Genomic DNA, 14774 nt, shown 5'->3' with positions numbered 1-14774 from the left:
CTGAACCCCTACTCTAGGAAGTCATAACAAATGACTTTAGAAATTATAACTGAATAAAGGATACAGGACTAAATAAATTCATGCACGCAAAATAACGGATAACAAAAGCAGTTAACTCGAAGAAATGCGGGTAGAACGAGCAAGAGGAAATAGAATCATAAAGCACTGGAATTGCAAACTCCTAAGGGAAACCGAGGTTTCACAAGGAATAAAATCTCATTGTTAAGCAAGCACTGGGCTGGGCCAGGAGTTTGAAGAGAGTGATGGATTGCAGCCCCAGCCACGCGGTTGCTCTTTCGCTTCTTTGGTTCTTCACTTTCTGATCCACAAAAGAGATTCGCTTGGACAGATTTTTAAAGATCCAGACAATGACCTGGTGCCAGTTTAAACACTATCCTTTCCACTTAACTGGTAAATTCCTTGAATTTCCGGTCAAAGTAATAATTAAAAAGCCCAAAGGACCCTGTTTGTTTACGGCCAGGTCTCTGAGCAAAACCGGCAGGGCGGAAGAGGAGTAACAGCCGAACCGACGGTGAAAGCCGGTAAGGAATTGCCCGTGGCCCGGCCACAGGCAACTAACTGCCAAGGTGATTTAACGTCCAGAACAACCTGGTTGGTGTTCCAGCTGACCTCGCGTGGCTGCGGCGGCGGCGGCGGAAGGGGCGTGTCCCTGGGCGGAAGTGACGTGCTCCGGCTTTAGGCCCGGGGAGGAGGTGTAGCCGGTCGGTAGAAGGAGGCTTTGGTGGCGGAAGAGGATCGGGGCTGATGGCGGCTCAGGCTCAGAAGTCTTTTTAACACCCTTATCTGCCCAGGAGCTGCCCACTCGGTAAGCTCTTTCCCCTGCCTGCCCCACCGCCTGGCGCGGGGCGGACCCCCGCTGGAGCTCTTTGGGGGTTCGAGAGACTCCCCCCCTCAGTAGAGACTAGGGGCCTGGCTGATCTCGGGAATGGTCGCCCTGGTGACGAAGCTGCCTAGTGACAGTGCCTTCCTTCCCGGGCTGCGATTGTGACGGGGGTGTGGGCCACTTCGGTTAGCAGTGGAGTTGGAAAAAGCGACCGGTGGCCGCCTCACAAGGCGGGGAGGCCCTGGGCTAGGCCTTCGCAATTTGGGGGACCTGTGTGGGGCGTGGACCCTTTGGCTGGGGGCGAGTGACGCGGTGGGCCCCCCGGAGAGGACCCTGCCTCGCCCGAGGCTCAGCTGCGGGGTGAGTGTTTTGAGGGCAGCGTGTGTGCTGTCGACGTAGATAAACTTGGGAAAACATCTAGGTCGCCTCGGGTGGGACGCTCGGGCTTGCCCGTGAAGGGTGAAACCCAAGTGTTTTGGTTTGAGTCGCCGGCAGATTAGGAGGCGGGGACTCGGTGCGCCGCCTACGTCTCGGGGCCGCGGGCTGGGTTAGCTGTTTTGGTTGGATCACCGACTTCACCTGGGCCGCTGAATTAGCAAACACTTTTCTTTTGTTTATAAGTGGCTCTACGCCGAGTTCTCGAAGGGATGTTTTAAAATCTTGGGAGGAGAGCCACGTTTGTCTTTGCTTAGGCAACTTTTCCTGATTTCACAACTCTCCCTCCCTCCGGCACCCCGGAGCTCCGCAGGTTGTGTACAAGTCCCGGCAGGCGTTCGTCGTTTCGGGGAATCTTTATTAAGAGATTAGTATGTGCGTGCATGTTCTGATAAACATTTATTACCTGATTGATAATTTGGGAACGCTGTGACGTTTGACTTTCTACGTACGCTAGGTTTTTAAGTTTCGGAAAGTAGTTAGGAATTGCTGTTAAAAGTCAGGCTTGGGAAAATCGTAACTTTTCAACTCTGCATTCCGCTAATTGTGGAATATTTACAAGATGCAGGAACAATTGCTAATTGTAATTTTGGAGCTCAACTCCAAAAGCATTTAGAGAGATCATTTGAGTAACATGTTAATCCAAGAAGTGAGCTAATTAACCTTAAAGTGCTATTTCCCGCATAGAAGAGGGCTGAGGCCAGTCTTTCTTTTCGTGCTTATCAAGGATCCACTTAGGAGTTACCGTCATGGTTTAGTGGTTGGCGAATCCAAGTAGGAACCGTGAGGGTGCGGGTTCGATCCCTGGCCTCTCTCAGTGGGTTAAGGATCAGCGTTGCTGTGAGCTGTGGTGTAGGTTGCAGACGCGGCTCGGATCTGACCTTGCTGTGACTGTGGTGTAGGCCAGCAGCTACAGCTCGGATTGGACTGCTAGTCTGGCAATCTCCATATGTCGCTGGTGCGGCCCTAAAAAGACCAAAATAAATAAATAAATAAATAAATAAAAGGATACATTAGAAATAACTTACTAGCTTTGGGGTTTTTTTTTTTGTAACGTCAAAGAATATCCTATTTTTATTTTTTAGTCATCACATTTTTAAATTGCACACTCCTGTTGACAATAATGGCTGCAGCCGTTTGTGTAGAATTAAACTGTAAATGCCTTTTCCTTAACAAAATAACAGATATTTTGGAATTCTAAGTTTCACCCTTTTTTTTTTTTTAATTTTTTTTTTTTTCCCCACTGTACAGCAAAGGGGTCAGGTTATCCTTACATGTATACATTGCAATTACAGTTTTTCCCCCACTCTTTCTTCTGTTGCAACATGAGTATCTAGACATAGTTCTCAATGCTATTCAGCAGGATATCCTTGTAAATCTATTCTAGGTTGTGTAGTTTCACCCTTTTTAATGATATATATTTATGAAAGATTGCAACCATGCTCCTTTTTTACTGCTTTGGAGGAATTATCTTACATGTGATGTTTATTGAATTGCATCCTTTTGGAATTTGGATACTACTCAGTATCACTCTTGGCTTTTTAAAGTTTATTTTGCCCCATACAAACTCCTACGAGAAGATAAAGATTCTCTCCCCTCTAATATATATGGGCCAAGACCATGGCTTTTTAGAAACCAACTTTTAAAACAATATAAAAATTAAATATAAGTGGTGACACCTGGGCAGAATAGCCTGCTATTCAGCTGTGAAGAGTTTTGGAGATAGGGAAGACTGTAAGAGTGCACATCAACAGACTGATTCTTTTGTTTCTGCCTCCCAGAAAGATTGTTGATAAGAATTTTTTGGTTTGTAAACCAGCTGATAGCCTTTTTTTTGAGCTGAAGTGTGAATAATTGGAAACTATTAGAATATTAGACTTATTTTTTCCTTCCTGATGTTCAGTTTCCTCTAGGACTAAAGTTTGGAAATAAATTTAAAAGTTCATCCCCCCTCTTTGGCCTCTCCCGGATGCTTCTATGCCAGGGATCAAGCCTGAACCACAGCAGTGGCAGTGATGGGTTCTTAACCTCTTGAGCCACCAGGGAACTCCAAAAGTTCATAAGTTTTTAACCGAAAAACTTCCGTTAAGTTAGTCAGCTACTGTGTGTAATATGTTTCTATTGAAGGAAGTCGTACTGAGTTTTTATTACTAATCTTTATTTGTCTACTTTGGTTTTATTAACTTTTATTATGGTAATTTTCATACATACATGAAAGGAGAATGGAACAGTTAAAGGAACCACTGTTTTGCTAATCTTGGTTTATTTATTATTTATTTATTTATTTATTTTACTAATCTTGGTTTATTACCACCTCAGCACATTTACTGTTTCCCCTGGAGTTTTTAAAGCAAATCCTGGACATAAGGATATTTCACCTATAATTAGGTTATTTAACTGATAAGAACTTTGAAAAAATACAGTCACTATAATAATATCAGTAGAACATAATCACCTTATATCTTTTTGAATTCTAAGTGTTAGAATTGGCAAATTATATGAAATATTTAAATTAAGAAGCTTAATTTGACTATGTTTTTGCACAGAAATTCTTAGTATGGTCTTTTTCCTACTTTATTTGATTAAGGCTTACATTTTGGGCTGGTCAAGTAAAATGAGTATCAGTAGCCACTGGAAAAAAAACTACCACAAAAGTCAGATCTGTTTTGGGCTTGAAAAATTGCAAGATTGAAACTGAACAGGGCCCTGTGGGGTGCCTGGGCACAGGCCTTTCTGTGTCCCCCATTTCTTGTTTTTAGGGTATAAGCTTCAACCTCCATGACCTTCCCTCAGTTCCAAAGGGCAGGTTCAAATAGTTGGTAATCAGGGGAGGGAGGGGGCGCAGGAACAGTCAAGAAACTATAGTGCATTCTTGGGTCAGGGTCCTGGTTCTTCCTCAAGGAATGTGCATTAACAATATCTTTGAGTTCTTCTGCAGTACTACCCCCCCCCCCCCCCCCCGCAAATTAAAGCCAGAGAGAAGGACCACCAGAACCAGTCCTGGGGCCACTAACACCAATTTTGAAAATGATTACAGGCTTTCATCTACCCTAATCTTTATCTCTGGCTCTATTTTCCCCTCCTAAAACTGTAAAACCACTTCCTATTCTTTCCTAAAGGGGAGCACAACACAGTCTTCTAGAGTGGCCTCCTTTGCCTGACAAAGCAATAAAGCTATTTTTTTTTCCTCTGTTGCCCAGAACTATGTCTCCGTGTTTCTGTTTGTACCAGTGGACAGAAGCCAAGTTTTAGCAACAAGTAAAGATAACATTGAACCCTCCCCCCCCCGTTTATTTTAGCTGTATATCTGAGTGCCCACTGTATATTACTTTTTTCCTTAGATGTTGTATTGAATCCTCAAAATAACAAAATTGGATTTTTGATCAAAGACTTTATAGTATGAAATTTACAGCACAACACATATAAAGGAACTCTAGAGATGTTAGAACTTTGGGCATCAAGTAGGAAACACGGAAGGAGGAGGCCACTGCAGACAACCTGTGTATCTGTACTTCAGACTTTGTTTCCCAGCCAAATGTGTCTCATCTTTTTTTTCTTGTTTTCACGTATTTTTATTTTTTATTGAGGTATCATTGGTTTATAACATTATATAAGTTTCATGTATGTTAAATTATGTCTTCTGGATGCCCTATAGCATGCTCACCACCATACTTCTATCCCTCACCATACAGTTGATTCTCCCTACTCATCTCCCCCCACTCTTCTAGTCTTGGTGTATCCAGCTTTGGTTTATTTATTTATTTATTTTTTGTCTTTTTTTGCTATTTCTTTGGGGCCACTCCCACGGCATATGGAGGTTCCCAGGCTAGGGGTCGAATCGGAGCTGGAGCCGCTGGCCTACGCCAGAGCCACAGCAACGCAGGATCCGAGCCGCGTCTGCGACCTACACCACAGCTCACGGCAATGCCGGATCGTTAACCCACTGAGCAAGGGCAGGGACCGAACCCGCAACCTCATGGTTCCAAGTTGGATTCGTTAACCACTGCGCCACGACGGGAACTCCCAGCTTTGGTTTATTTATTGTTTTTTGTTTTCTTGACTGGAAAAACTTTACTTATCCTTGGCTTGCATCTTAATATACCCATGTTTCTAGACGTTTTCTTTGGAGAATGAGAAACGAGGTATGGTAAATCTGCTTCTACTTTCTTTTGTGTGTCGAGGCTGTATTTCCTCTCTCCACCTGAGGCACAGTTCTTTTTCTTAGGATGTTAATGAAGCAACACTTCCCAAACAGTACCACAAGGTGATGCAGTGATTTTGCACTTTTCTTCCCCACTGGGTGGTGTGTGGGTCTGTGTGTGTGCATGTGTGTGTATGTACATATGTGTGGCAGGTCTGCATGTGAGCATGTGTAATACATAAATCTGCCAGTGAATCATCTTCATATATTAGCATTCTCAGTGCATTTTAACGTTTTTATAAGCTTGCCCATCTTTTCACTCCATTTCTTCTCTGTGTGAGGAGCAAAACAGGAAATATGTGGAAATTAGATACGTCACTATTTTAAATGGGTTGATTCATGTTGTAATTACATTCAGATTGCATTTATCAATATTAACTTTTTAAAAACTGGAAGCTATATTGGAATTAAACAAAGTGGTAATGAGAATGGAATGACTTCCGTAAAATCTTTTTATAGTTACGGTTGCATTGAAATTCTTAAAAAGGGAGTTCCTGTTGTGGCTCAGTGGAAACGAATCTGGCTAGTATCCATGAGGACGAAGGTTCAACCCCTGGCCTCACTCAGTGGGTTAAGGATCTGGTGTTGCAGTGGTCTGTGGTGTAGGGTGCAGACGTGGCTCGGATCTGGTGTGGCTGTGGCATAGGCTGGCAGCTGCAGAACCCCTAGCCTGCAAACCTCCATATGCCACAGGTGTGGCCCTAAAAAGACCAAAAAAAAAGAAAAATTCCTTTTTTTTTTTTTGGTCTTTTTGCTATTTTTTTGGGCCGCTCCTGCGGCATATGGAGGTTCTCAGGCCAGGGGTTGAATTGGAGCTATAGCTGTCAGTCTACACCGCAGCCACAGCAATACAGGATCTGAGCTGCATCTGCAACCTACACCACAGCTCACGGCAACGCCAGATCCTTAACCCACTGAGCAAGGCCAGGGATCGAACCCGCAACCTCGTGATTGCACGAATGGTTAACCACTGCACCACGATGGGAACTCCTAAAAAAAAAAAAAAAAATTATTAAACAGATTGGAGTGTTAGAGATTAATGATGATTATTAATGGGATAATTACAAATTATCTTACTCTAAGACATAAGCATCATGAATATATTTAAAGTCTGATGTTAGGGTTTTGTATTTCATCTTTGGGGAGTGTTTAAAAATGAAATTTCATGTTAATGTGTTTATTTAAAATAATGAAAATAATACATTAAATATAGTGGTAAAAATTTAGTCATTTGAATTAAAAGTTAAAGTCCTAGGAGGTCCTTCATGGCTCAGCGGGCTAAGGATCTGGCATTGCCACTGCTTGGCTCTAGTTACAGCTGTTACAGCGGGTTTGATCCTTGACCTGGGATATTATGTATGCCATGGGCACAGCCAAAAAAAGTAAATGAATAAAAAAGTTAAAGTCCTTTTAAATTCTCTTTTCATATGTAGTCCTCATCAATAAAGACTATATGATGTGTACTTTTTGAGTCCCTTTTGATTCATTTAAAAGCCTGTATACACATGAATATATATATGAATGCCTGTTGTTTACCGTCATGCTGTTTTATACCTTAAAAACATTTCAGTGAAGTAAAAGTCTAAGATTGGATTATGGATTTTTAAATGCTGTTGTAATTGAGGTTAAACAAAAGTTTAAACTCCACAGACTTGTTTTAGGAAAAATGATTTACTGCTCTGTTGATGAAGTTTACATTAGGAAACGTATCAAGTTTTATGGAAAGAAAGTTTTTCTTAAATGGCTTTTAATTAAACACATAGGAAACTCATCCCAAACTAGTTTTATTTTTTCCTTACTGAATAGCTTCCTCAGAGAAACTTAAATATTCACTCTCTTCATAGAGAAACATTACTGATTCACTTACCTCAGTTTGTGGTTTGTTTTTTTTTTTTTTTTTTTTTTTGGCTCTGCCTATGGCATGTTCAAGTTCCTGGGCCAGGGATCAAACCTGAGGCACAGCAGTGCCCACACCAGATTCTTAACCCACTGAGCTACCAGGGAACAACTTACTTCAGTTTTGGTAGTTGTTAGAGTTTAGTTCAGTTAATACAGCTATGGTCACTCTCATGGGTATTCTGTAACTAGTGAACATTTTTTTTTTGTTTTTGTTTTTGTCTTTTTGCCTTTTCTAGGGCCATTCCCATGGCATATGGAGGTTCCCAGGCTAGAGGTCTAATCAGAGCTGTAGCCAGCGGCCTGCACCACAGCCATGCAGGATCTGAGCCATGTCTGGGACTTATACTATAGCTCCTGGCAATGCCGGATCCTTAACCCACTGAGCAAGGCGAGGGATTGAACCTGCGTCCTCATGGATACTAGTCAGATTTGTTAACTGCTGAGCCATGAAGGGAACTCCCACTTGTTATCTTTAAATTTGCATGATTTTCTTGTTTCAGATTCACAATGACATCCTTTCAAGAAGTCCCATTGCAGACTTCCAACTTTGCCCATGTCATCTTTCAAAATGTGGCTAAGAGTTATCTTCCTAATGCACACCTGGAATGCCATTATACCTTAACTCCATATATCCATCCACATCCAAAAGATTGGGTTGGTATATTCAAGGTAAGAGAACTTTCTGCATATTTCTTCTATGTAGTATTTTTTATTTTCTTTCTAAGAGATTGGCAAGTAGCTTACATTAGCCTTGTCTTAAAATAAGGGTCATTTTTATAAACGTCAAATGTAAAATATTTACATTTGTAAATGTAAACATTGTGTAAACATGAAATACTTAATAGTGGAGGATAGTATACAACAGATGTTGGGATCTTCAGTTCTCCAGACTTCCCTCTGTATAATCAAAAATTTCAACTTCACTCAAGGACTTGTGAAAATATTTTCAAATCTTTTTTTTTCCTTCCATTTTCTCTATTCCTTACCTGAAAAAAAAAATGACCTTTTCCTTTGGGTTACTATGTCATTTACTGTCTTGTCATTTGTAATTAATTTTGTACAGCTCTACAGCTATGTTACTACTTTTCTGTTCTATATTGTTTAAATATTCCTCATATTGTCTTATGCTTTTATAAGAGTTCTCTGTTTTACATGACTAAATAGTAAGTTCTTTGATGGTAAGAGTCCCACTTTTCTAATATTTTGCTAATTTTGTGTAATATTTGCTTGAAAATTACACTGAGATGATCATTACAGTGGTGAAATTTTTTTTTGTCAGTTTCAATTCTTCAGAACATAATGGGGAACTAAAACAAAGGAATGTCCTTTAAGCAGTCAAAATAATTTCATTTAAGTCCAAACAGTAAAACTTAACTTTTCTCCTGGGTTACTCTAGATTCTCCCTGAGAATTGATTTGTTCTATTTTATATTTGATTTTAATGGTCTTGAAATTTTGATTGTGTGTTCTGTATAAGTTAAATAGCAAATAGAAAGAAATAAGAGTAGCTACTAGAAATAGGCACATTGAGAGTATCTAGAAGTGAAAAGTCTGCCTTAATAGGACAGAAAAACCTTTGTTTTGCCCAATATAGAGGCACAGGGGTGAGAATGTTCATGAGACTGAGTTAGTTTAAATAGAAAATAAACATAATTTAGGGAAGTGGAGGAAGGTGAAGTTGAAGGTGTCATTCTATCCATGAAGGAAAGGCTAAACAGTTTGCAGAGGAGTTCCCATTGTGACTCAGCCTAACAAACCCAACTAGTATCCATGAGGATGCTGGTTCTATCCCTGGCCTCAGTGGGTTAAGGATCTGACGTTGCTATGAGCTGTGGTGTAGGTCGAAGATGTGGCTTGGATCCCCTGTTTTTTGTGGCTTTGGTGGGCCAGCAGCTGTAACTCTGATTTGACCCCTAGGCTGGGAACTTAAATATGCCGAAAGTAGGGCCCTAAAATTAAAAAAAAAAAACCAAACCAAACAAAAACAGTTTGCAGATTTTTCATTATAGGCAGTAGGAAGATTGCATATGTAGATATGTAGGCTGATAGGTGATAAATTGTATTTCAGGAAAATTCATCTTTATATTTTTCTTTCAAATTATGTATTTGTTTTTTTTTTTCTTTGTATTTTTAGTTAATGGCTTATTGTTTAAGCCAAAAGCTAATGACTTTCTCTTCAAATCCAGCTAAACACCAATTGTGTCTATTTTAACTGCCTACCTGTTTCTGCACTTTTAAAAATTTTTGGCTGTGCCCGTGGCATGTAGGAGTTCCTGGGCCAAAGACTGAACACTAGCCACAGTAGTGATCCACAGCTGCTGCAGTGACAACATGGATCCTTAACTTGCTGCACCATAGGAGATCTCCCACATAGTTAGTGTTTTAAGTGTTTCCTTCCAGCACTTTTTTTTGTCCTCCCCGCCCTCTCCCCCCATTTTTGGCTGTTCCCATGACATGTGGAAGTTCCCAGGCCAGAGATCAGGTCGGAGATCAAATCTGAGCCAGAGCTGTGACCTCTGCCACAGCTGCAGCAACTGCTGGATCACTAACCCAGTGTACCACAGCGGGAACACTTTTTTTTTTCTTTGAAACTAAAAGAATACTTTCAGTCTTTTAAAAATGCATATATTTTGAAAGTAGTTGGAATAGTAGTACTGTATGACATTTTTTATGTCCTGAATTTTTCGCTTATGATTAAAACCACTTTCTTATCAATGTAAATAGCTCTGTAGGAGGGACATTTGTAGTGTTTATGATAGTTCTGTTTTAGAATCAGTATTGCAGCCTTCTTGTGTATATCTAGTCTTTTTTGCAGTTTTTTTCCTTTTAAAAAAGAAAGACCTTTGCTTTTGTAACAATTTTTGAAAACTGTGGTATATACAAAAGAAAGAATGAATACCCCTACCCATTATACCCTTGCCTTTCCTGGAAATATCTGTTGTAAAGTTTTGTGTTCATTTTTGTAGAATTTAAAAATTCATAGGCTTGGAGTTCCCATAGTGACCTAGCAGTAATGGACCCGACCGGTATCCATGAGAACATGGGTTTGATCACTAGCCTTGCTTGGTGGATTAAGGATCCAGTGCTGCAGTGTGAGCTGTGGTGTAGGTTACAGATGTGGCTCGGATCCTGCATTGCTATGTGGCTGTGGCTGGCAGCTATAGCTCTGATTTGACCCCTAGCCTGGAAACGTTCATATGCAGCAGGTGTGCCCATAAAAAGCCAAAAAGAAAAAAAAAATTCATAGGATTAGTTTATAGTATTTCATAGGTTTTGCATTTATCTGTACATAATCATCAAATTCATTTTCCGTGCCTTTCCTGCTCCATGTTATATGTCAAAATCGTTACCCTCTGGATTCTCTGACTCTTGTTTTACAAGTGCTCTCTATGTGCTATCTCCACCCTAATGTTTCTATTTTTCTTTCAAGGTTTCTCTAGAATTTGCTTTTTAGGGGCACACCTGAGGCATATGGAAGTTCCCAAGCTAGGGGTCGAATCAGAGCTACAGCTGCCTACACCACAGACACAGCAACTCGGGATCCACGCCTCGTCTGTGACCTACACCACAGCTCACAGCAACATCAGATCCTCGACCCACTGAGCAAGACTAGAGATCAAACCTGAATCCTCACTGATACTAGTCAGATTCTTTTCCTTTGCACCACAATGAGAACTTCTAGAATTTATTAATAACCTGTGTTTTTGCTTGCTAACCTTGTTCTTCTGATCTTTACATTCCCTCTCAGAATTTCCTTTATAATTAAACTTCTCATCCAACATGTTTTTCTAAAATGTTAATCCAGTTTAAAGGGAACACATTTGTGGGTTTTTTTTCCCCCTTTCATGTCACCCGTTTAATTTCCTTTTTTGCTCTTACTTCACTAATTGCACTGGTAACAGAAGAATGATAATGATGTCCAGTACTATTGTAACTCCCCACACTAAACTATGTGAAATATCTGTTGTTTTGGTTCCTTTCCAAATATAGATAGTCCCTCTTAGCTGGATTTAAGTGTAGCTCCTGAGAGCTATATGTTGTGACAGTCAATACCTAACTTTTAACTGACCTATTGTTTTCAGTATTGTCATAGCTTCCCTGCCCACCCCCCTTTTGTTTTTGTCTTTTTAGGGCCGCAACTGCGGCATATGGAAGTTCCCAGGCTAGGGGGCAGATCAGAGCTATAGCTGCCAGCCTACACCACAGCAGCTCAGGATCTGAGCCACATCTGTGACCTACACCACAGCTCACGGCAAAGCCAGATCCTTAACCCAGGGATCGAACCAGCATCCTCACGGATACTAGTTATATTTGTTTGCACTGAGCCGTGACAGAAACTCCCTCCCTGCCATTTTTCAATGTTTAAAATAACTATTATCAACTCAATAAGTTTCTGTATACTTGCTGCTAGTGGACTAATAGGCAAATTCCCTTGCATTTCAAGGGATTTAAATCTGTAATCCAGAAATCCAGTCAAGTTCTAGTCAGGTAACCAGGGAAATAGAAACAGTGGGTGAGTTGTACTCTTTGTGGTTTGACTCTTCTGATTAGATTTGTTTACTGTTCGTACCAGGACTGTCTACGTAATTTCCAGATGTCCAAATTGTGTTTCTTCCACTGTGGTATGCCCTCCCGTGTGGAAGTTTGGATGGTAGACATACCCATCCTAGAGGAATTTGTGCTGTGTATCAGTGCTGCACCCTTATTTAACCTGCGGTGCCACAATGGGAACGCCTCTAGTACCATTTTAAACTGCTCTCATATTCAGTATTGACACAGTACACTTCATCTGGAAAATATGGATTGAGATACATAATATATCTATTTGTGTTATAAGTTGGAAATGTTTTGGATAGGTGGGATATAGGTAGTCTTTTTGCGTATATAAACAATTTAGGAATAAACGTACAAATCAATTTTTACAAATTTACCATTGGCTGTAGTCAAGATTGACTAAAGATGAGACATTACTGGTTTAGTTAGTGGATTTAAGGAGGAGGGGTAAATCTGATTAAAAAAAAAAAAACACACACATTTAAGTTTGAGCCGTAAAATAAGTTTTAAAAACTTACGTTTAGTGAAATGAAATTTAAGGAAGACATAAGTTTTTGTATTTGATCATAAGCATACTAAGATTTTCCTTGAGAAATTGGGTATCAAATTGCATTTTTTTTTGCTATTTCTTGGGCCGCTCCCGCGGCATATGGAGATTCCCAGGCTAGGGGTCTAATCGGAGCTGTAGCCACCGGCCTACACCAGAGCCACAGCAACACGGGATCTGAGTCGCATCTGCAACCTACACCACAGCGCACGGCAACGCCAGATTGTTAACCCACTGAGCAAGGGCAGGGACCGAACCCGCAACCTTATGGTTCCCAGTCGGATTCGTTAACCACTGTGCCACAACGGGAACTCCAAATTGCATTTTAATATATAGTATAAATTCTACTGTTACCAGATTTTTATAGCATTAGGTTATAGCTTAAAAAATTATAATAAAAATTTGACAATTCTTGTTAAAATGCTCTTTTTTTTTTTTTTTTTTGCCTTTTCTAGGGCCACTCCCGCGGCATATGGAGGTTCCCAGGCTCGGGGTCGAATCGGAGCTGTAGACACCAGCCGACGCCAGAGCCACAGCAATGCGGGATCCAGGCCGGATCTGCGACCTACACCACAGCTCATGGCAACGCCGGATCCTTAACCCACTGAGCAAGGGCAGGGACCGAACCCGCAACCTCATGGTTCCTAGTCGGATTCGTTAACCACTGCGCCATGATGGGAACTCCAAAATGCTCTTGATTTGTAAACATTAATGCATGCTTTAAGGATACAGTGAAAAAACAATATGCTGTAAGATATCCTTCTTATATTAAACTACTTATAATATCCATGTTTTTGTTGTTTTCCTTGAGGTTGGATGGAGTACTGCTCGTGATTATTATACATTTTTGTGGTCCCCTATGCCTGAACACTATGTAGAAGGATCAACAGTCAATTGTGTGTTAGCATTTCAAGGTAAGAACTGAAAAGTAGAACTTAGATGAAATTGGATGTTTTATTGCCATTGAAAATGTTGTACCTCATTGTAATCATCTACTTAGGCATGTGCAGTTGTTCCAAAATTAATTAATATCTTTCTTTAACAAGTCATAAGAATGTAAATATCTAGTGTAGATCACATGATGTTTTAAAATTAAGGGTTTTTTAGTTGTCTTTCATTGAAGAGAGGTCTTTTAAGTTTTTTTTTTTTTTTTTTTTTTATCTTTTTGCCTTTTCTAGGGCCGATCCCACGGCATGGAGGTTCCCAGGCTACGGGTCTAACCGGAGCTGTAGCTACTGGCCTACGCCAGAGCCACAGCAGTGCGGGATCCGAGCCGTGTCTGCAACCTACACCACACTCATGGCAGCACCAGATCCTTAACCCACTGAGCAAAGCCAGGGATCGAACCCGTGACCTCATGGTTCCTAGTTGGATTCGTTAACCACTGCGCCACAACAGGAACTCCTGATTTTTTTTTTTTTTTTTTTTGAAATGACAATGCTATTACTGCTGTTAGATAATGTAACAAATTAGAGGTGAGAAAATATTTTGTGTGAAAGTCACAAAGATGGTTAATGGAATTTATAGACTAGAAATTCTATAGGGAAAGTTGCCAATAGGATGTTTGTGAGTAATATAAAATTCATTTTTGTCTAGGCTTGGCCTTATATACAGATTTTAAAAAGTACTCTGAGGAGTACCTGGTATTGCCTCCCCCCCATATTCTACCTTCACAAAGGTATTAGTTAGCTGGAGCTGCAGCTTTCCTCTTGTGGCCATGAGGGGAATGCCAAGATAAGCACATATGTCTGTCCTGACATGTCTGAGCCATTGAATCAAGGCCAGCAGGCAGCTGCCTCCAGATTTCTTGTTATATGAAAAAAACACACCTTGTTGCTTTAAGACAAAACAAAACACAGTCTTGCATAGAAAGCTATCACAGAATTTGCTTCAGTGATTTTTGTATTAAAATTGTACTGACTTGGGATTGTATTAAAGCAAATTCTTCATCTTCTTTATACCATGGTCTGGGGAAGCTAATGGACTCTGATTCAGTACAGTGTTTTCATACACGTAAAGTCAGTGTAATTACGAAGGAAACCAAAAATACCCCATTGTATGGATGTAACGTACCTTGTTCATCCATTTGTCTATTAAAGAATATCTTGGTTGCTTCCAAGTTTTGGAGTTGTGAATAAAACCGTTACAAACATTCATGCACAGGTTTTCGTGTGGATGTAAGTTTTCATCTTATTTGGGAGAACACATGTGATTGCTGAACATATGGTAGGAATATGTTTAGTTTTGTAAACTCTTTTCCAAAGTCGCAGTGCCATTTTGCATTCTACCAGCAGT

The 14774-nt window shown here is 40.5% G+C and overlaps 1 protein-coding gene across 3 annotated transcripts in view; it reads left to right on the top strand.

Annotated features, from left to right (window-relative positions):
- Positions 669-14774, top strand: part of TAX1BP1 (Tax1 binding protein 1) — an 82358-nt gene continuing 68252 nt past the window's right edge. For all 3 annotated transcript variants that reach the window (XM_021079294.1, XM_021079293.1, XM_021079291.1), the window contains exons 1-3: positions 669-826; positions 7880-8048; positions 13291-13393. In XM_021079294.1, coding sequence (XP_020934953.1) covers positions 7887-8048; positions 13291-13393 — 265 coding nt within the window. In that variant the 5' untranslated portion in view covers positions 669-826; positions 7880-7886. The remainder of the gene's footprint in view (positions 827-7879; positions 8049-13290; positions 13394-14774) is intronic.

Source organism: Sus scrofa, chromosome 18 (assembly GCF_000003025.6).
Source record: "Sus scrofa isolate TJ Tabasco breed Duroc chromosome 18, Sscrofa11.1, whole genome shotgun sequence".
Lineage (NCBI taxonomy): Eukaryota > Metazoa > Chordata > Mammalia > Artiodactyla > Suidae > Sus > Sus scrofa.
The sequence above is the reverse complement of the archived record's forward strand: the minus strand, read 5'-3'. Positions and strand labels throughout refer to the sequence as shown.